Source organism: Neopsephotus bourkii, unplaced genomic scaffold, assembly GCF_033783945.1.
Source record: "Neopsephotus bourkii isolate Nb327-2 ecotype Australia unplaced genomic scaffold, CSIRO-AGI_Nbou_v1 NB_333, whole genome shotgun sequence".
Taxonomy (NCBI): Eukaryota; Metazoa; Chordata; class Aves; order Psittaciformes; family Psittacidae; genus Neopsephotus; species Neopsephotus bourkii.
The window spans coordinates 14661-33614 of record NW_026900839.1 but is presented as its reverse complement, the minus strand read 5'-3'; the positions used below and the strand labels follow the sequence as shown (position 1 = coordinate 33614).

General features: G+C 51.1%; 2 protein-coding genes across 6 annotated transcripts in view; one reads left to right on the top strand and one right to left on the bottom strand.

Annotated features, from left to right (window-relative positions):
* LOC133209332 (tyrosine-protein phosphatase non-receptor type 11-like) overlaps window positions 1–11470 on the top strand; it is a 38388-nt gene extending 26918 nt beyond the window's left edge. Inside the window, exons 3-16 of the mRNA XM_061347917.1 lie at window positions 564–758; window positions 3409–3601; window positions 3695–3814; window positions 4099–4212; window positions 4435–4531; window positions 5063–5142; window positions 5569–5724; window positions 6634–6765; window positions 6947–7101; window positions 7280–7347; window positions 8165–8316; window positions 8518–8618; window positions 9648–9766; window positions 10111–11470. Coding sequence (XP_061203901.1) covers window positions 564–758; window positions 3409–3601; window positions 3695–3814; window positions 4099–4212; window positions 4435–4531; window positions 5063–5142; window positions 5569–5724; window positions 6634–6765; window positions 6947–7101; window positions 7280–7347; window positions 8165–8316; window positions 8518–8618; window positions 9648–9732 — 1648 coding nt within the window. The 3' untranslated portion in view covers window positions 9733–9766; window positions 10111–11470. The remainder of the gene's footprint in view (window positions 1–563; window positions 759–3408; window positions 3602–3694; window positions 3815–4098; window positions 4213–4434; window positions 4532–5062; window positions 5143–5568; window positions 5725–6633; window positions 6766–6946; window positions 7102–7279; window positions 7348–8164; window positions 8317–8517; window positions 8619–9647; window positions 9767–10110) is intronic.
* Window positions 11471–13366: 1896 nt separating this feature from the next.
* RNF223 (ring finger protein 223) lies at window positions 13367–17505 on the bottom strand. 5 transcript variants are annotated; one of them, XM_061347928.1, is made up of 3 exons: window positions 17014–17505; window positions 14668–14799; window positions 13367–14177 (listed from the first exon to the last, which is right to left on the bottom strand). In XM_061347928.1, the coding sequence occupies exons 2-3, from the start codon at window positions 14717–14719 to the stop codon at window positions 13486–13488; spliced, it is 744 nt and encodes a 247-aa protein (XP_061203912.1). In that variant the 5' UTR covers window positions 14720–14799; window positions 17014–17505; the 3' UTR covers window positions 13367–13485. The 5 variants fall into 5 exon arrangements, with proteins under 5 accessions (XP_061203912.1, XP_061203909.1, XP_061203908.1 ...); XM_061347925.1 differs by having other exon boundaries at window positions 13367–14333; window positions 17249–17504; XM_061347924.1 differs by having other exon boundaries at window positions 13367–14333; window positions 17014–17503.
* Window positions 17506–18954: the final 1449 nt, after the last annotated feature.

Here is an 18954-nt window from a genome sequence, read left to right as displayed (position 1 = left end):
GGAACTGCTGCTGAGTGTGGTTAAGATGCAATTAATCTGCCTGTCACAGGTCACTGTGGCCTTCTGAGGAAGGAGAAAGGGCTTTGGTTGAGGAGGCTTGGAGCAGGCTGATAAAGGCATCCAGATTCCCTTGAGCCCTGAGGGCATCACTGAAGAGGGGAAAGCATTAACCCTTCCAGAACAGTTCAGAGGGTTTGCAAATAGGCAATATGTTGGTTTGGGTGATGGTTTTCCTCTTTTAAGTGATTACATGATAATGAGAACCCTTCTGCATAGAAAACTGCTCCCTGTAAAGCAGAGTGAGGTCAGAGCCTCATCCAATGGAGAAGGTAAAGAATGTAGGAAGTGGAAGGGATGGCAAAGGTGGAGTTATCCATCTCCTTTGCATGAGGTTATCTGGGAAGCAGAGCGGGCTGGGTGCTTGTGAGGTACAGAGTCAGTCCTTGGCCAAGCAGCACCCATCCCTTCCCTGCTGCGGAGGTGATGGACAGGTGGCATCTGAGCACCAGCGCTGGGTTTCCATTCCCTCATCCTTTGCGGTGGCGTCTCCTTTCCTCCCTCAGGAGGAACGACGAGGTGACACACATCAAGATCCAGAACACGGGGGATTACTACGACCTGTACGGAGGGGAGAAGTTCGCCACCCTCGCCGAGCTGGTGCAGTACTACACGGAGCAGCACGGGCTGCTGCGGGAGAAGAACAGCAACGTCATCGAGCTGAAGTACCCCCTCAACTGCCAGGACCCCACCTCGGAGAGGTACAGCACCTTCTAGGAGCCTCTCCGTACCGGCCTTGGGCTTGGACAAGAGCATAAAGGGTGTCTTGGGATGTGATGCTGCTTTGGCGACCCAAAAGGTGCTCATGCAGGCATGGCCAGGAGCTGGCTGGATAACAGCAAGGCCCAGGAGCTAATGTTAATATCATCATGTGCCAGTAAGCCTTCTCTAGCTTTTCATCAACTGGGAATGTAGAACCATAGAATCGTTTGGGTTAGAATGATCTCCAAAGCTCATCTAGTCCAGCCTTCCTTATTAGATGATCTTAAGGTCTTTTCCAACCCTAACTATTCTAGCAGCCTTCCAGTATCTGAAGGGGGCCTATAGGGATGCTGGGGATGGACTCTTCATTAGGGACTGTAGTGATAGGACAAGGGGTAATGGGTTAAAACTGAAACAGGGGAAGTTTAGATTGGATATAAGGAGGAAATTCTTTCCTGTGAGGGTGGTGAGGCACTGGAATGGGTTGCCCAGGGAGGTTGTGAATGCTCCATCCCTGGCAGTGTTCAAGGCCAGGCTGGACAGAGCCTTGGGTGAGATGGTTTAGTGTGAGGTGTCCCTGCCCATGGCAGGGGGTTGGAACTGGATGAGCTTATGGTCCTTTCCAACCCAAACTATTCTATGATTCTATGAGCAGTGACATCTTTGACTTGATCAGGTTGCTCAGAGCCCTGTGTGGAAAGGGTTTTTCACGTGTATCCTTCAGGATAGCTTTGGTTTGAAAAGAGAGACCTTGCGAGTGACTTTGCTGCAGATCACTAACCCTAACCCTAAGCCTTCCCCATCCCATCTCACTGTAGCCACTGTTCATCCCGGTAGCACCACTCTGTTGCTTTGCAGGGATGGGGATGGATGATGGGGGATGTTCCCACCAGCCTCCCTTGCTCTGGGATGCTCCAGTGACCCCTATTTTCCTCCCCCCCCCCCCATTTCCCCCGCTGCCCCATGCACTGACACAGCGGTTGAAGAGGGGAATCCCTCGTGATGCTAAAGCAGGCTCCCAGCTGTCGGTGCAGGCTGGTCTCAGTTCCCAAACCAGAGCGGAGGCGCTCCCCTCCGCTCCATCATGTGAGGCAATGGGAAGTCCCTCAGCTCCCGTGCTCCCAAGGGAGGTTTCTTTGCTCATTCCCAGCCCCTGGTGTGAGGAGCACGTTACAGAACCTCTGGTAAAGTGGAAACCCCCCTTTAACTGGGTTTCCCCCTCTTCTCCTGCCAAGGAAAGTCGGCCTTGGCATGGAAGCTCCAGAAGGATTCCTGCTCCAGACCACACATCTGGTGCCATCAAGAGGAAGGGAAGGGAAAGGGGCCAAGTCCTTTAAATATATGGAATGACGACAGTGTTGGAATATAGCAGGACACGTCAGGGTGGCCTGTTTCCAGCCCTGGGTGTGAATGGCAGCAGTGCTGTAAGCAGGCACTGATGTACTTCAGCGGAGGTGAAGTATAACTGCACGACTCATGCAGCACCATGATCCCAATGCCTTCCCAAGCCTGCAAGAAGGAATCTTGCTCTTTAGAGGTCGTCCCAGCCAGCTTTGTACTGCCTGCCTATGCAGAATGCTGACTCGGGACTCGAAGGCATCAAAGCATCACTGACTGCTGTTCCATGAGCTTCATCCCTTGGGACAAGGCTGCCCAGACGTGACGTGGTCCCATCACATGGACCTGGGAAGGTTATTTTGAGCCTCTCTCAATTCCTGGCAGCTTGGCTGCTGGGCCAGGAGCCAGCACCTTCGGAATGGGACCTGTGGCATCTGCCAGAGCCACTGCTGAGTGCTGGGGATTGAAGCTCTGCTTCGCTCCAAGCTGTTCTTTGTGATGGTCCCTGAGCCATGGACGGCTGCTGTGTAGGTGAGATGTGCTGCACAGCTCACCTGGCACAGCCAGAGCATAGAGCTGGTACAACATCTATAGCTATATGTATTATAGAATCATAGAATCATAGAATAGTTATGGTTGGAAAGGATCACAAGGTCATCCAGTTCCAACCCCCTGCCATGGGCAGGGACACCTCACACTAAACCATGGCACCCAAGGCTCTGTCCAGCCTGGCCTTGAACACTGCCAGGGATGGAGCATTCACAACCTCCCTGGGCAACCCATTCCAGTGCCTCACCACCCCCACAGGAAAGAATTTCCTCCTTATATCCAATCTAAACTTCCCCTGTTTCAGTTTTAACCCATTACCCCTTGCCCTGTCACTACACTCCCTAATGAAGAGTCCATCCCCAGCATCCCTACTCCCATTAGGAGTATGGCCAGCAGGTGGAAGGAGGGATTCTCCTCCTCTACTTCACTCTGGGGATACCCCTCCCTCCAGTCCTGTGTCCAGCACCACAATAAGGACTTGGATATAAGGCAGAAGCTCTTCCCTGTGAGGGTGCTGAGGCGCTGGCACAGGGTGCCCAGAGAAGCTGTGGCTGCCCCATCCCTGGCAGTGCTCAAGGCCAGGTTGGACACAGGGGCTTGGAGCAAGCTGCTCCAGTGGAAGGGGTCCCTGGCCATGGCAGGGGTTGGAACTGGGTGAGCTTTAACCCAAACCAGGCCAGTGGGTTGAGCAGCCAAACTGGGAGCCTGACATGGGTTTGCTGTGGCTTCCGAGCTGACCTTGCTCTCCATCACTCTCCGTAGGTGGTACCATGGGCACCTCACAGGCAAGGAGGCAGAGAAGCTCCTGACGGAGAAGGGGAAACCAGGGAGCTTCCTGGTGCGGGAGAGCCAGAGCAAACCGGGAGACTTTGTCCTCTCAGTGCTGACAAATGAGGATAAGCTGGAGACTGGGGACCGGAAACCACACGTGACCCACGTCATGATCCACTACCAGGTTGGGAATGTTCTATCCCTGTCCCTGCCATAGACACACAGATGGGATCTGAGTGTTCCCATCTCACTGTGGCCTTACCCTGCTCTCCTGCAGCCAGATGGGAAGTATGATGTAGGGGGAGGAGAGAGGTTCGACACGCTCACAGACCTGGTGGAGCACTACAAGAAGAACCCCATGGTGGAGAAATCAGGAGCTGTGGTTCATCTGAAGCAGGTAATGGCTGCTCCAGCACATGTCTGTGGGCTCTTGCTTGCCCATGCTCCTGGGGATCTGATCTTCGGGAGCTCCCTGCTCCCAGAACATCCCATGGGCTGCTTGCTGTGCTTGTCCAGCTTCACAATGGCTAGAGACATCCCTGGCCCTGCATCAAGAATGGATCCAATTCCTGGCTATGAGAATCCCTGGAGGCATTGGCAGGAATCTGGTCCGTTCAAAGGGAAATTTACCTGTCTTTGTGCCACTGAAAGTGGTTTCTGTTCTGTCTCCATCTCTTTCAGCCCTTCAACGCCACGCGCATCAACGCAGCTAACATTGAGAACAGAGTGAAGGAGCTGAACAAGATGGCAGACCACAGTGAGAAGGCCAAGCAAGGGTTCTGGGAGGAGTTTGAGGTACCAGGTGCTCCTGTGCTCTGTCCCTTTTGTGTCTGTGGGTGAAGAGCATCCTAGTTGCATGGGAATGTCCTGGTTTCCCAGCACTGAAGTCCTGCCACGACTCCCTCTGCTCTTTCCCGCATTAGGAAGCCAAGCAGCTCATCCAAAGAGCCCTTTCTTTGCCTCTGACTCCCCTTGTCTGCCCAAACCCACCTTGTTCTGTTGTGCTCTGCCCCACAGATGCTGCAGCAGCAAGAGTGCAAGCTCCTCTACCCCAGGAAGGAGGGACAGCGACCGGAGAACAAGGCTAAGAACCGCTACAAGAACATCCTGCCCTGTAAGGAGGCACTGAGTAGTGGTTTGGGGGTGTTACCACAGTTTATAATGGCAAAACCTGGTCTTTTGGGGGTCAGTTAACCCTGCAGAGCTTGCTGATTGAGCTGGGAAGAGATGCACACTGTCCTAGTGGAGTGGTCCAGTTCACAGTGTTCTCCATCCCCGTTCTAACCTGGTCCTTTCCTTTTGCATGGGAAACTGGTGGGTTGCTCTCCTCTCTTTGTACTGTGAGCCCAAACATGCTTCAGAGCAGCCCCGAAGTCACAGAGCCAGAGCTTCTAAAGGCAATAGTGGGAAAACTTGGGCTCAGGTTGGTTGCAACCCTGCAGATCACTGATGCTCCACCAGGTTACTGCATTGGCAACAGCACTGGGAGCCAGACAGTGTTGAAGTGCCACTGAGTGTTATCAGAGAGCATCTTACCCCCTCTCCTGCAGTGGGTACCCATGTGGCTGCATGGCTGAGCCCTTGCTGGGCAGCAGTGGCTGCCCTGTGTGTGTGACCCTGCTGTGTCCATTGGGCCTCTCTGCAGTTGATACCACACGCGTGGCGCTCCGAGACGTGGATGAGAGTGTGCCCGGGTCGGACTACATCAATGCCAACTACATCAAGGTACTTGGGAAAGGGAAGACAACATTTGGGGTTGTCCTGGTGGTCTAAGTCCCGAGGGGATGGCCCATCAGGACCAGTGCCTTTCACTGGGTCCAAACTGTGGTTTTCTACCGCATCCCAACGGATCGCATCATTCTATCATGTCCTATTTCTATGAGTTTATATCTCCTTTCCTACACGTCTTAAAGAGGTCCTGACCCAGACTTTCTGTTATTGAACGTTCTCTCTGAGGTCAAATTATAACTATCATCTGTAAGCTAAGAGCTGCTCGAAGCTGTGATTCCAGCAGCGCTGCTCTGGCACTTAACCACCAACCTTTGGGAAACCTTATTCCAGCCGCATCCGCCTGCAAGTGCATTAAAGCAGTTCTCATTCCTCACTCCAGCATCATTGGCTTCATTGTGCCTCCTCTCCTTTGCTCCTCAGAGCATCCCTGAGGACGGAAGGAACTCGGAGCACTGCAAGATCTATATAGCCACCCAGGGCTGCCTGCAGACAACAGTGAACGACTTCTGGACCATGGTGTACCAAGAGAACAGTCACGTCATTGTAATGACAACCAAGGAGGTGGAGCGGGGCAGGGTGAGCGCTTGCAGGGTGCTGTCACCAAGTTACCTGGTACTAACAGTGTTGAGTTGTCTCTGGTTAGCTTGCGTTCAATTTATCCTCTCTCTTGTGATGTTGCTTTAGCTCTTCTTCATGAAGGAAATATACCACGGCCCCATAAGTACTAATGGGGTGTCCTCATGACTTGCTTCAAGTGGGTAGGGGTTTATTCCTATGTCTTCAGGGCAATTGCAGGTTGCAGAGACAGAAAGCATCGTGCTTGTTCCAGCAAGCTGGAGAGCAAGGAGCAGGGCTGTAAGCTGCTTGGAGCATCAAAGTAATTATACAAGCTGAGTACCACCTGTATGCATTTCACCAGGAGTGGGTTGGTAGAGGCCAAGGAATACAGTGCAATTCCATGCAGAGCCATTTACAAGCACTGCCTTCTGTAGTTCCTTCTGGTTGGCACTGGTGGCTTTGCTTTGGAATGAGAGGGAGGCTGTGATTGCAGCAGCCTGGTGCAGAGGTGAGAGATGGCTCCACTCACAAACCACCTCTTGTCTTGGCACAGTCATGGCAAAGAGGGATGTGCTGGAGGACAGGAGGGCTATGGGCAGACCTGCAGCCCCTTGGGATGGAGGTTTGGCTCAGGAGTTAGGCAATGACCAGACCAACAGCTCAGTGCTGAGTGTTAAGTCTTTACCCTTGCCAAAGCAATACCTGAGGCTGGGGCTAACTAAGGAGAGGGATTCCCCTCGGAATCATGTTCTTCCTATAGGAACAGCCCTTTCTGGTACAAAGGAAATCAGTGTATGTGTGATCTCCTTTAAACCACTGCACTGGGGCTCCCCACCATTGGAATGCAGCAGCATCCCTGAGCAAGGTGCTTGGGGCTGCACCCTCCATCTCCCCATCCACTAACGGTGTGACCTGGTGCTGGTGCAGAACAAGTGCTTCCGTTACTGGCCGGACAAGGGCTGCACCAAGGAGTACGGCTGCATCTGCGTGCGGAACGTGAGCGAGCGGGAGGCCCAGGGCTATTACCTGCGGGAGCTGGAGATCCTCAGGACCGACAGGGTGAGTCCTGCTGCTGCCTCTCACTGGGCACCCATGGGGAGGGAGATGGGGTTCTGCTGTTTGCTTGCTGGGTGTTTGTATTGGTCCCGTTGCCGGGCCACACTGCCCAGCTTTGATAGAGAAAGGATGGAGAGATGTGATAGGAGGGTTTATGGACGTGGTGGATGTCTGTTCCCTGCAGGATGAGCGCCCGAGGCTGGTGAAGCACTATCAGTACTTCAGCTGGCCAGACCATGGCGTGCCCAATGAGCCTGGAGGGGTTCTGAGCTTTCTGGACCAAGTGAATCGGGCACAGCGAAGCATTCCGGACACGGGGCCGATCATAGTGCACTGCAGGTATGGAGCAGGGGGCTGGCAGTGGGGATGGGTGATAAACACCTGCCTCTTCTTCTGCTGGGCCTATCATAGAACCATGGGATGGTTTGGGTTGGAAGGGACCTTAAAGCTCCTCCAGTTCCACCCCCTCCCAAAGGCAGGGATACCTTCCATTGATTTTATTCTTCTCCCTCTCCAGTGCTGGAATAGGACGCACAGGCACCATCATAGTGATAGATATTCTGGTGGATATTATTCACAGGCAAGGTATGTCTTCCTTATGGCTATCTCGTGGCTTTCACTGTTTGCCTTGCTCTGGCTGGTCATGGGTTATCCCTGCTCTTGGGGATACAGGACAGTGGGTTTGACTTGTCTGGGAGACAGTGGGCATAGGCTTAGCCTGAATGCATCATGAGAAGGGCTTTTCTGTGATGCCCATCTCCCTGTGGGAGAGGAAACGGAGCTCTATCATAACAAAACAGCAACCCTCTCCAAATGGGTGTGCACATGGACAGCACTGTAGCAGGGGTAGCTTTCAGCAGCACACACAGGGGAGTCTTCCCATTGGCATCAATGGGGCCAGGATTTCAGGGTCTCTTGAACCACCCCCTTTATTGAGGGCAGAGGGAAAGAGGCTGTAACTCCAGTAGCCCATTTAGAAATGAGGCCTCTGGACTCTCCTGTGTGGAAGGGCTGTCACCTTCTCCTGAAAGCCTAGAGATGTTATGGAGCTCTCTGTGGTATCTCTGTGCGTGGTCCAGGAGCCTTGAGGCAGGTGGATGCTCTTCAGCAGTGGTACCTTCATCACTGGTTCTAATTCATAAACCAGGCAAGGGTGCTAAGTCTGCATCTGTAGGAAGCTGCTGTAGAATAGACCCAATTCCTTCCCTTCCCTTTGCTCTGAGCAAGTCCTCCCTGCCTTACCCCTCAGCCCCCACAGTCCAAGGCTAAAAAGCATCTCCAAGGCCCCGAGATGCACCAAATCCTTTTGATTTCTTTGGAAAGCTGTTCCAAGTTACCCTAAGGGAGCGGTTTTCCAATGGAATTCCCACTCCCTCAATGTGCCCTTCTCCCTCCGGAGCAGGGCTGGACTGCGACATCGACATCCCCAAAACCATCCAGATGGTGCGGAGGCAGCGCTCGGGGATGGTGCAGACGGAGGCCCAGTACAAGTTTGTTTACATGGCTGTGCAGCAGTACATTGAGGCTGAGCAGAAGAGGCTGGAGGAAGAACAGGTAAGTCCCATTCAGCTGGCTTGGGAAAGCCAGGGCAGAACTTGGCTTGCATTGAGCATCACTTGTGCCTTCTCTCTGGAGCCCAAATCCTGCCCTAAAGACATGGGAATAAGCCCATAGCCCTGCTTCCTGCTGACATATGGGATATTGTAAGGCTTTCTTCTAGCAATGGGATGCTATGGTCTTTGCTTTCTCTTTCAGAGGAATAAAAGGAAAGAACGGGACTACTTGAATATTGGCTACTCTCCCATGGAAAAGGGCAGAGGCAAGGGACAGCCCCCTTCCCCACGGACCCACACTGTGTAAGCTGAACATCTCTCTGCCAAGAGTCAGTGGAAAGAACAGCTTGAGTGAAGTATTTATCCTTTGCCAGCCTGTCTCTCCCATACCTGACACTTAACCACTTGCTGGCATCCTATGGGAGTGGTTAAAACCAACCAGATGATCCCAGCACAGTGGTGGTGGCATCTTCCTTGTGTGCTGTGCTTTGGGAAAGGAGAGGAGGAAACAGGTCCCAGCCTTTAGTGAGCAGAGCCCCATATCCTTGGCTCTGGAGAATGAGCTGAAAGCTGTGCTACTGCCACTGAGCATCTCTTACAGCAGAAGATGAGAGCAGAGGGAGGTGGATTTGCACCCATGTGCTAAGTAGCATGGGTTCCTTATATAAGCAGAGAGAAAATACCCCAGATTATGTGTTTTCCTCTTGCCCCAAGTGATGGGACAGCAGGAAGTGATGGAGAGGGGTCATAAGACGAAGGAGAGTGGGCAGGGATATGTGTCAGCTATATAAAATCAGAGCTTTTGGGCACTTTGAGTTGCAGGGTTGGTTCTGAAAGGAGCAGGGGTGGGTGTTAAAGTGGAGGCAGAAAAGCTGTTGCTGAGCTCATGCAGATTGAAAGATCCAACTGAGGAGAAGACAAAAGAGATGTCATGTGTTCTGTCGTACGAGTCCAGCTTTGGGCATCAAACTTCCTTTAGAGGTACTTGGATCTGGCCTTTAAAGCAGCCCTCTCCTTCCCTTAGATCCAGACAAGCTGGACATGTAGAAAGTAAGAGTAGGAAATACCAGGATCTGTACCCACTGATCCAACAGAAACTGCATCCATGAAAGGCTGATGCAGAGGAAGGTGCAAAGCTCCATCCCCAGGCTGTGTTTGAACCTAAAGAGGGGGTGTCCCAGCTGGAGGGAGAGGAAAACAGGGATGGAAAACAGCAGGAAGCTTGATGTCATCCTATCCACAAGGCTGGGGAGGGCCAAAGGGAGCTTGGCTGGGCCATTCCCTGCCTCGGAGCAGGGAGGCTCTTGATGTTAAGGCTTTGTTTCTCGGCAGGGTTGATGAGGAGTCAGCATCCGTCTATGAGAACCTGAACATCAAAAGCCCAAAGGTCTCAGGGCTGAGTAACACGGGGCGATAGAGGAGCCGGTGGGAGCTGCGTGGAGGCTGTGCAGGTAGGAATGCTTGCCCTGCTTAACCCAGGGTCACCACGGCCTGTTCACATCGTGCAGCTCTCCATGGCTCTGCCTGCACGGAGCAAGGGAGCTGGGCTGGGATGGAGATGGATGGAGCCTGAAGATGTGGCTGTGGCCAGATGGGGGAACAGGGGGAATGGGGTCAGGAGATCTCAGCAGGGAAGCACATTGACATCACCAGTGAGGGGGGAGAGCTGTTGCTGGGCTGTCCGACACGCACAACAGGACTGTGCTAGCAGGAGAGACCTGGCTCTGTCACCCATCCCTGCACTCTCCTCCCAGCTGCAGCCCATCCCACCCTTCTCCCTTCCTTTGGAACGCAGGTTTTACAGCGTTTACATCCACCCTTTCCAAGTCCTGCGACTGCAGATGGTTTCTTTTGCCTTCCCAAGCACCTTGGATTGAGTGAGGAAGCAAGAAGCTGAGTAAGAAGCAAGCAGAACCTGCACCTACGAATGTGCCTTGACTTAACTGATGAGAAGGACCTTGTCCTGTTCTCTCCTGGAGCAGGAGGTTGAGGTTTCTATGGAAGTGCCTCTGGACATTCATTAGGCATCAAGGCTCAGTTTTAATTACGTGGGGTTTAATTTAAGATCCTTGTTTTTTACACACATTGTTCAAGGGAATGGAAAGGGCTGTTTGCTTCGGAGCTTCCCCAGGGCTGCCCATTCAGGGCATTAGTAACACGTTAGTACACTGTCATGTTTTCATTAGGTCAATCATTTCTAAGCTTAGAAGTGTTCTTAGGCTAAATCCTGGGGTAACTTTGCTGCCTGTGAGAAAGGGAGAGAAGCAGAGAGCGCTGCACAGACCTCTGTGCATTCTCCTTCTCACACTTCCTTTTGGCTGTACCACTTGTAGATGTCTATGCAACCCTGCCAAAGCACACCGAGCAGTCCCTGCTGCTGCCATAGCACAGTGATTGCACGTGTGTGTGTGCCTGAGAGCCCACAGACTGCTCTGCCCATGGGTTTTATAGCAGAGCTGAGAGGCAGAGGTGAGCATCCCCATCCTTAGGGGGGTCTGAATGTGAAACCCACCTGGCTGAAGGGTGCTGAGGCAGCTGTGGCTGCGGGCTGTGCTGTTAGCCACCCCTAGGGAGTAACAGCCTAACCTGAGCTGAACCTGTTGAGCTGGGGCCCTCTAAGCTTGATGCAGCTCTGCATTACCTTGCTGCATGACTTCTTTCCCCCTCCCTTCAACTATATGACAAGGCAAGTGTTGTGTCTGCTGAGTAGGGGTGGTGCAGGAGTGTTTGTGACTTGACCAGTGCCATGAAGATGAGTGTGTTACTGAGTGGAGTATTCCAGCTCTTGCTGATAAGCCTTAACTTGCGACTGCCAGTGCTTCCTGCTGTTCCAGCCCTAAAGGCCAGCCAATAGTCCTGCCAAAGAACCCCTTCCCATCAGTGTCTGACCCTGTGGGGAGCTTTGGGGCTGAGTGCTGGTGCCTGAACCTCCAGAGCATGCATGGGGCTGGTGTTGATGTCCTCCTGATCTGGAGCTGGATGGACTTGCTGCATGGTTGGGGTGGTTAGTGCCTGGAGTGCCGGCTCCAAGTGTTGAAGCAAAGCACAATGACATACCTTGGCTGTATTTCCTGGCTGGTCTTTCTGCTCCCTTGCCATAGGGACAGGAGAACTGTTCCTTCTTATTGCACTTTGAATAAATGTTGAATATTCTCGAGGCTTTTTTCTTCTTTGGGAACGTTCCTGATGGTTGGTGTGGACAGCAGGCCATTCCGATGTCTCCCATCACCAAATGCTACTGTTGAGGGCCCTGTTTTCACTTCACTTCTGTTGACTCCTCCTTTTGACTATGCACGAGTGAGAGGTTCAGCTGCCTGTGAGCTAAACCTTCAACCTTGGTTTCCAAGTACATGGGGAGAAGGGGAAGTGCAAAGGGACATCCGTAAGGATGCTGTGACAAAGTACTAGGAACACTGTTCTGTGAGAACATCTCTCTGGCCCATTCACCATCACAACAATAGATTTTGGGAGGCTGGAGATGCTATTTCCCTGTCCCCTGCCTGGGATTTGAATGGTACAAAGATGTAGTGACAAAGCGTTTCATCTCTTTAGTGTCTGTTTGCTGGGCTTGGTATCAAATGCACCTGGGGAAACTGGAAGTGCCTTAAGCCTTGAGTCCCTTTTTGCCAAGAACACGCATGAATCAGTGCTGGGAAGCATCCTTCCAGTGGCAATGGACAGCAGGATCCAAGTGAGAATCCCTGTCAAGGCTAGTAATGCCTTTGGCAGAAGGTGTGATGGTGCCTGGGGTCGTTCCTGCAGGCACAGATCAAACCAGCCTGGAGCTGAACAGCAAAGGTGGTGCAGATCCAGCTTCCCACAGAGGGTTCGCATAGCAACAGACTTGAGCTGCTGCAGCCTTTTCTGCTCCAAATTAGGTTTCCAGGGAAGGGAGACTGGAAGCATCTTTCCCCCAGCTGGGAAGAAGCAGAACATGAGCAGTCTTTGCACCTTCCCATCTTCCAGGTCGCATCAGGTAAGCACAGAGGGATGTGGAACCTGGGATAACACCATGGAGATGGTAAGGGTGGATGTACAGGGTAAAGCTGGGTTGTACAACACTGGCACAGGCATGCTGTGTAGCTCCATGATCTGGGAATGCTGCGGGACTCAGGACTACTACGTGCCCACCTCCAACTGCAAGTGAGAAGGGAAATGTGGAGTAATTGCCACAAATGGACACCTTGCATTGTATAAAACATAATTTAATACATACATGTATGGTACTTGCATACAATACTGGCTTACATCCATGTGCTGGAGTAGAAAACATATAATTGTAAGTTGCCTTCATCATGAAGACCTTAATCGCTGTCAGATCACTGCATTAAATACAAATAGAGTGTAAGCAACTGGCCTGTGTCTTAATACTGACACATGTGATGATTAGGAGGGTAAAGCTGCTGTCATTTTGGCAGCAGTTTGCCTGTGAAAAGCATGAATGAAGTTTGCTGATGAATTAACTTCAGGGAGGGTTATACTGCTATGTATAGTGCCTAAAACATCCCCCTCTATGTTCAGAGTTGCTTTCCAAGTAGGAATGAGGGATTTTTAAGCATCTTCTTAAGGGAAAAGCGAGTAGAATGGGCTCTCTGTTCCGTTCCCAAGCTCATCGGGATGATAACACATCACATCACACGAGGTGATGGGTAGCGGTGGCAGATCCATGTTTGGTCAGCAGGAGGCAGCATTGACACCTCCAACATGGAATGACACAAGGGAAATGTTCCAAGCTGTGGCATGAGGATGATTTTCATCTGTTTCTATGCCTTTGACATGTCTTTACCCTCCCAATCCCAGCTCCTCTTAGGAATAATCATGTCGATCCTTCAGTTTGCAGAAATAGCCCTTTATTCCCTGAGGGAGTTAGAGGAATTGCACCCACTGTCATCTGGTACCCAGTCGGGATGGCACACAGGGCAAACAGCCCCAGAAGACTTCAGAGCTCTGCTTTCCATAGGGATTTTGGCAGCAGGATGCTGCAGCAGCTCCTTGGGCATTCCTGGGCTGGAGACAGCTTGGCAGGGATGTATTTCAGTAGAGCTCTGAACCTAGGAGCGTGGGGAGAGGGCCATGAGGTCTTCCAGGACCAAGGAATGCAGTTGGAGCAGCAGCCCTGTTCCCACCTCCACGATGTGCTGCTAGATGGGAGCAAGGAGCTGCTTTGCTGCTACTGGAAAGGGAGCTGTGTCACGGGTGTCGCTGCCGTGGTGTGTTTAGGGGGAAGATACTCGGGTCTGCTCATGGCAACAGTCCTTGTGAAGCACCGCAGGTTCCCTGTCTTCAGGGCACACTGGACTGGCCACAGAATGATGCAGAAGAGGATGATGATCAAGGCAGAGAGGAGGACTATGCGCTTCCAGTCATCACACATGTCACAGCGGGACAGCCTCCCAGCTAACCCTGTTGGGGGGGCCTCCGAGCTTTCTGGCTTGCTCATGGCAACATCGATGGAGATACAGGAGTCTGGATCCTCGGGGTCGTCGGATGACTGACGGCAGCACAGCTTGGTCCCTTCCATCCACAGCACCTTCTCCTGCTGGAGCTCGGGAGGCAGTGTGGCAAGGAGCTCCTTACTGGTTTCCAATGCTGGGGCACCTTCCAGAGGGATGCTGGTCAACTGCCTGCAGAAGGGGCAGGGGAGCTGGTCCTCTGGTTGGTTTGGGGGCAGCCCCGTGCTCAGACGGGCCACGCATTCCAGGCAGAAAACATGGGAGCATTGGAGCAGTTTGGGTGTCTTGAAGGTGTTGTCATAGGTGTTGAAGCAAATGGAACACTCAACAGGAGAGGTTGGCTTTGGAGAGGTTGGGTTCGGAGAGCCAGGCTTGTCGGTTGGGGATCTCGCCTTCCTCTTGCCATCTCCTGGGGAGGTGACAACAATGGGGCTGATGGGGATGGGGATTTCATTTGGAGAGGCAGGGACCGGGCTGGTGGGAGACTCCGCCGTGTTGGAATGCCATAGGTGTGTGAAGCACGACATGATGGTGCCCGGGGAAATAAAGAGAGCCCTGGGAGACTCTAGGAGAGAAGAAAACCACAGCCTCCATTTTAACCAATGTGAAGACACCCATCACCACTTAACCCCTTAAAAGAAACCAAGAGCAAGTTTGTGACTTCCAATGCATCCTGAGCCTGGAATAGATCCCTTCTAGAGGTGAGAACGACGCAGGAAGCCTGGTCAAAGCTGACACCGAAGGTGAAGTTAAACATCCTGCACAGAAGCAAGCAACCAGCAGAGCTCCACCAGCCAGCCAAAGCCTTTCCACCAGAACCACCATGGCACGAGAGATGGGAGCAGTCTTTCCCCGTCCATGCCTCCCTCTGGGCAGATAAAAACACAACAAGCACCTACCCTGGGTGGTGCTCCCCGATACCTGCGCAGGGAGGAGAGCAGAAGACTCCATGAGGTCAAGTAGGGACCTCGCTATGGCAGCCTATTAGGCTGGGAGGCACTCAGATATTATGGTGGCAGCATGGGCAAAGCCTAAGAGACAGATAACACTATTCAGTTGTGGAGGTAGCCAGGGGGTTGAACCTCTTCTCTCTGGTGTGCTCATAGAGGTTGTGCCTTGGAGCACGGCTCTAGGAGGTGAGGCATCACTGTGATGCTGCCTGGCTCTGTGGATTGAGTGGGATTGAGCTCCCCCATCTCACAGGAGAACCCAAGGGAAGGGAGGACACAGTTTAGTGCATCCTCAGCCACAAGCAGCATGAAGAACATCGATACCTGTCACCATGACACAGCAGGAAAAGCAATGACCCTGGTGCGGGAATAAGGGGAATTCTCCCCTATTTCCTTGTTGCTCCGGTTTCCCTCAGGAAACACGGCTCTCCCCTGTGCTCAGCCCCTGGGCAGTGCCAACACAGCCCTTGAGAGCTGCCACGTGCACTCTGCATTGTCATGGCACGCAAGCAGGAGCCATGGGTAGCTGATGCAGCACTTCAAGCTATCCTAAACCAGACTCCTGCAGGCATTCTGGGCCTCAGATAGGCGACTGCTCTGCTATTGAGCACTGCTGCCTGAACAGAGCTCGGCTGCAGGGAACTCCCAGCCCGATGCTGTGTGCCTGGGGAACATTCCTGCAGGCTGCATCACCCAACTGGCTGGGCTTGATTCTTCCTGTTGGGAGATTTAAGCCATGACAAGCCAAAAAGGTTCCGATTGCTGCTGTAATTATAGGGCTCCATTACCCGGCAGTGGCTCACCAGTATGGGCTAGAGCCACCACATCCCTGCATTAAAGGCTAATTTAAGGTATCAGAAGGACTGGGTATTCCTTATATTGCACAAAAAAAGTCTCCATTATTTAGGAATGAAGCATTATCCCATCACAGCTTGCACTGCCAGAGCTGAAACCAACTCTAAGAACATTCCTTCTTCTCTTATTCTAAATGCAGCCATTCTTAGGAAGCCTCAAGTTAAATTCCCACTCACAGATGCACCCTTTAGCGTGTGGCAATGTTTCTTTAATGCAGTTTTTCTCTGACTAAAGATCACTGTGCATGTTTTAGCACTATCTGGCAGATGCTGATGAATTCCGAATCCAACTGGCACAGAAATAAGGGAAACCCCTGAGTTTTGTGGGTGTTTTTTTCCCCACTAAATCTTCTGGTTTGCAGAACTCCATCCCCTACACCCAGCCCTTTGCAGTGCCTCAGCTGGGAGGGCTTGTGCAAAATAAGCAGCACCACCAGTGGCAGAAGGTAACCTCAGACAGAGCCTTTGCTTATGAAACTGTAATGTCATAGCCTATCTGATAAAGCTGCTCTGTGGGGGGGGTTTACTGGGTTGTAATCTGACAGCTGTAGCAACAGCCTTATCGTGACAGTAAAGCTCGAGGAAGTTTACTCACAATATTTGCTTTGAAATGAAGATACCAGCTCTTGTTCACTATTTCCTTCTGTTAAAGGTGATCGGGACACTGTAGATGCTTTTTAGTTCTAATCAATTTAGAGTCTACTTGATCAGGGATGATGCAGGTAGGCTTAAACTGGGAAGAGATGAAGAGTATAGAGCCAAGGCTCGCTAAAGCTGGAGGGTCCCAAGCACAAACTGGTTTGGGTTGGAACAGGACCTTAAAGCTCCTCTACTTCCAATCCCCTTCCACTAGAGCAGGTTGCTCCAAGCCCCATCCAACCCGGCCTTGAACACTGCCAGGGATGGGAAATCCACATTATTATGTGTTTATCATTAGGAAATAAAGGAAAGAAGACATCCAGTGTGGAATCTCAATAGAATTAGTTAGGATTTGGGGGTTTGATTTTTTTCCTGTTGGTTTGGGGTTTTTGCACTACACAATCACATTATTTATGTATTTTTTACATACAGAATAATATCTTCAGCTGTTCAGAGCTCCCTGGTCACACTGCAATGCCTTAGCCCTGCATCTATTCCCCTCGCTTTCCCAGCTTTTCCCTGGGCTTTCCAAAACCCTTGGGAACACCAGTAAATAACTAAACCATCCAGGTGAGAGCCATAAACCCAGATTTAGAACTAAGTGTGATTCTTAAACTTCTATGATTCCTTTTACTTCTCAGCAACTTCTAGGAAACTTCTTTCCACACCATAAAACCCGACAGAGGAGAACACGCAGTAATGATAGTGGCCATGTAATATGATTCTCTAATGGTATCTTATAACTCAGAACCACCGACTACACAGCAAGTTAAGAGGTGTATAGATTAAAGTCTATAAATACCTGTTCAAAGTGCTGCTTAGGAGGAGAAAAGCATGTTCCAGGCTCTTGATTTCTACCCCTGAAGAGTCTTCTCTCCAGAGGATAGGCTTAGTGTCTTGTGTTATAAGTTGCTTTCCGGTTTCCCAGCTCCCTGGTTGCTTCCTGACTTGTTTCCAGCAGGGTAGGCGTGCGTACAAGTGGCCCTGCCGCTGTAATTCAGGTATCTTTTATACCTTCCTGTCCAGAGGTGACTTACCTGCTCCACCTGCCTTTCCCCATCACCACTGAATCACTCCACCGGCTGCGAGTGTGCTCCCGCTCCGGCCGGTTCCTGTGACAAACAGGGCAGGCTGGAATGCTCCTGATAAGGGGCAGTGCTTGCGAGGAAGAGATGTGGGAAATGTTTACTTCATCTTCATCGGTTGGGGAAGGCCTTTTCCTTTCAAATCCTTGCAGTTCTTCAATGAGCTTTGAGGGTTCTCAATCGCTCTTTGTAATCTGGTCTGGTTTGGGCAGGTGTTTTCACAGGGCTGAAGGTTCAGGACCACCTAAAAGCAGTGATGGTTGTTCTCTTGTTTCTTCCCTAGGGACAAATCATCTGAAAGTGCCTCAGGTTTACAGGATCCTGACACTCGCATTCCTTGTCACTGGTTGAGGAGGATGATATTGTTGCAATAGAATCATAGGATCAGAATGGTTTGTGTTAGAAAGGACCTTAAAGCTCATCCAGTTCCAACCCCTTGCCACAGGCAGGGACACCTTCCACTAGAGCAGTATAAAATCCAGTATAAATCTGAAAGCCAGGAGGCTGTAACACTCTACACAGTCATCTATCTGCTTCAAGCTCCTATGGAGTGTATGGAGGGGAAGGAATGTCATTCTTTCCAGCTTTTGGTAGTAACTGACATAGAGCAATATTATTTGACCTGCAAATCTTTTGCGGTTCAAAGGACATAAGTCCATGAGCCAGGAAAAAGAAGCAACAGATTCACACTCAAGTGCAGATAAGGAAACAAGAGTGTGTGTGTTGAGGGGGAAATAATGAACAATCAGAATTTAGCCTAGTTCCTATACCTGCAAATACTACTTTGGACAAAGAAGTGTCTAAATCCCACGGATTTTACTGGCAGTTGGATACAACTCACTTTGGCTTCCACATTCCTCTGCTTCAGGTCCCACTGTTCAGTTCTAGGGAAAGCCAGAAGGAGGTTTTTAAGGATGTTGAAATTACCAGAGTTTTAAATCAGTTTTAAGGTTAAAAGTGAAGCTCCATGATCCATCCACAGCTAGAAGCACCTGGTCTAAAGCATCATTCCTCCACACTGAGCTCCATGGGTGACTCTAGAAGACAAACACCTCCATGGATAATTCAAGTTAAATCCAAACTTTCCCAGATCTGCATCCCAATGGTCCAGTTCCCTCATCAGAGTGCACATATAGCATAGGAATAACAACGCACACACTAAACGGAGCACGCACTGCCAACACGGTGTACTCCCAATCTATTTATGTTGCTGTTGAGGGATGAGTGAGGCTGGGAAGCAAACACTGCCTAGAGCTGACAGAGCAGGATGTCTGATGAATGGATGTAAATCGGTTTTAGAAGGCTTGCTCACTTAGTCACCTGCATAAGCACTTTGGTAAACTGAGCTCAAAATTAGCAGCATTTCAGTAACATATCAGGGGGTTGGACTACATGACTTTTGAAGGTCCTTTCCAGCCCAAACTGATCTATGATCCATGGCAGGGGGGGTTGGAAGCGGATGATGTTAAGGTCTTTTCCAACCCTAACTGTCCTATGATGCTATGTTACATTGGGTAACACAGTGAGGAAAAAAAGCTCTTGCTTTGGGTCTAGCTGAGATCCTCTGCCGTGGTAGTGAAGAACAGTGATTCACTTTATGGTCATGCTCTAAAGACAGACATAGGCACATTTTAAGCCCTTTACCCACTGACAAGACC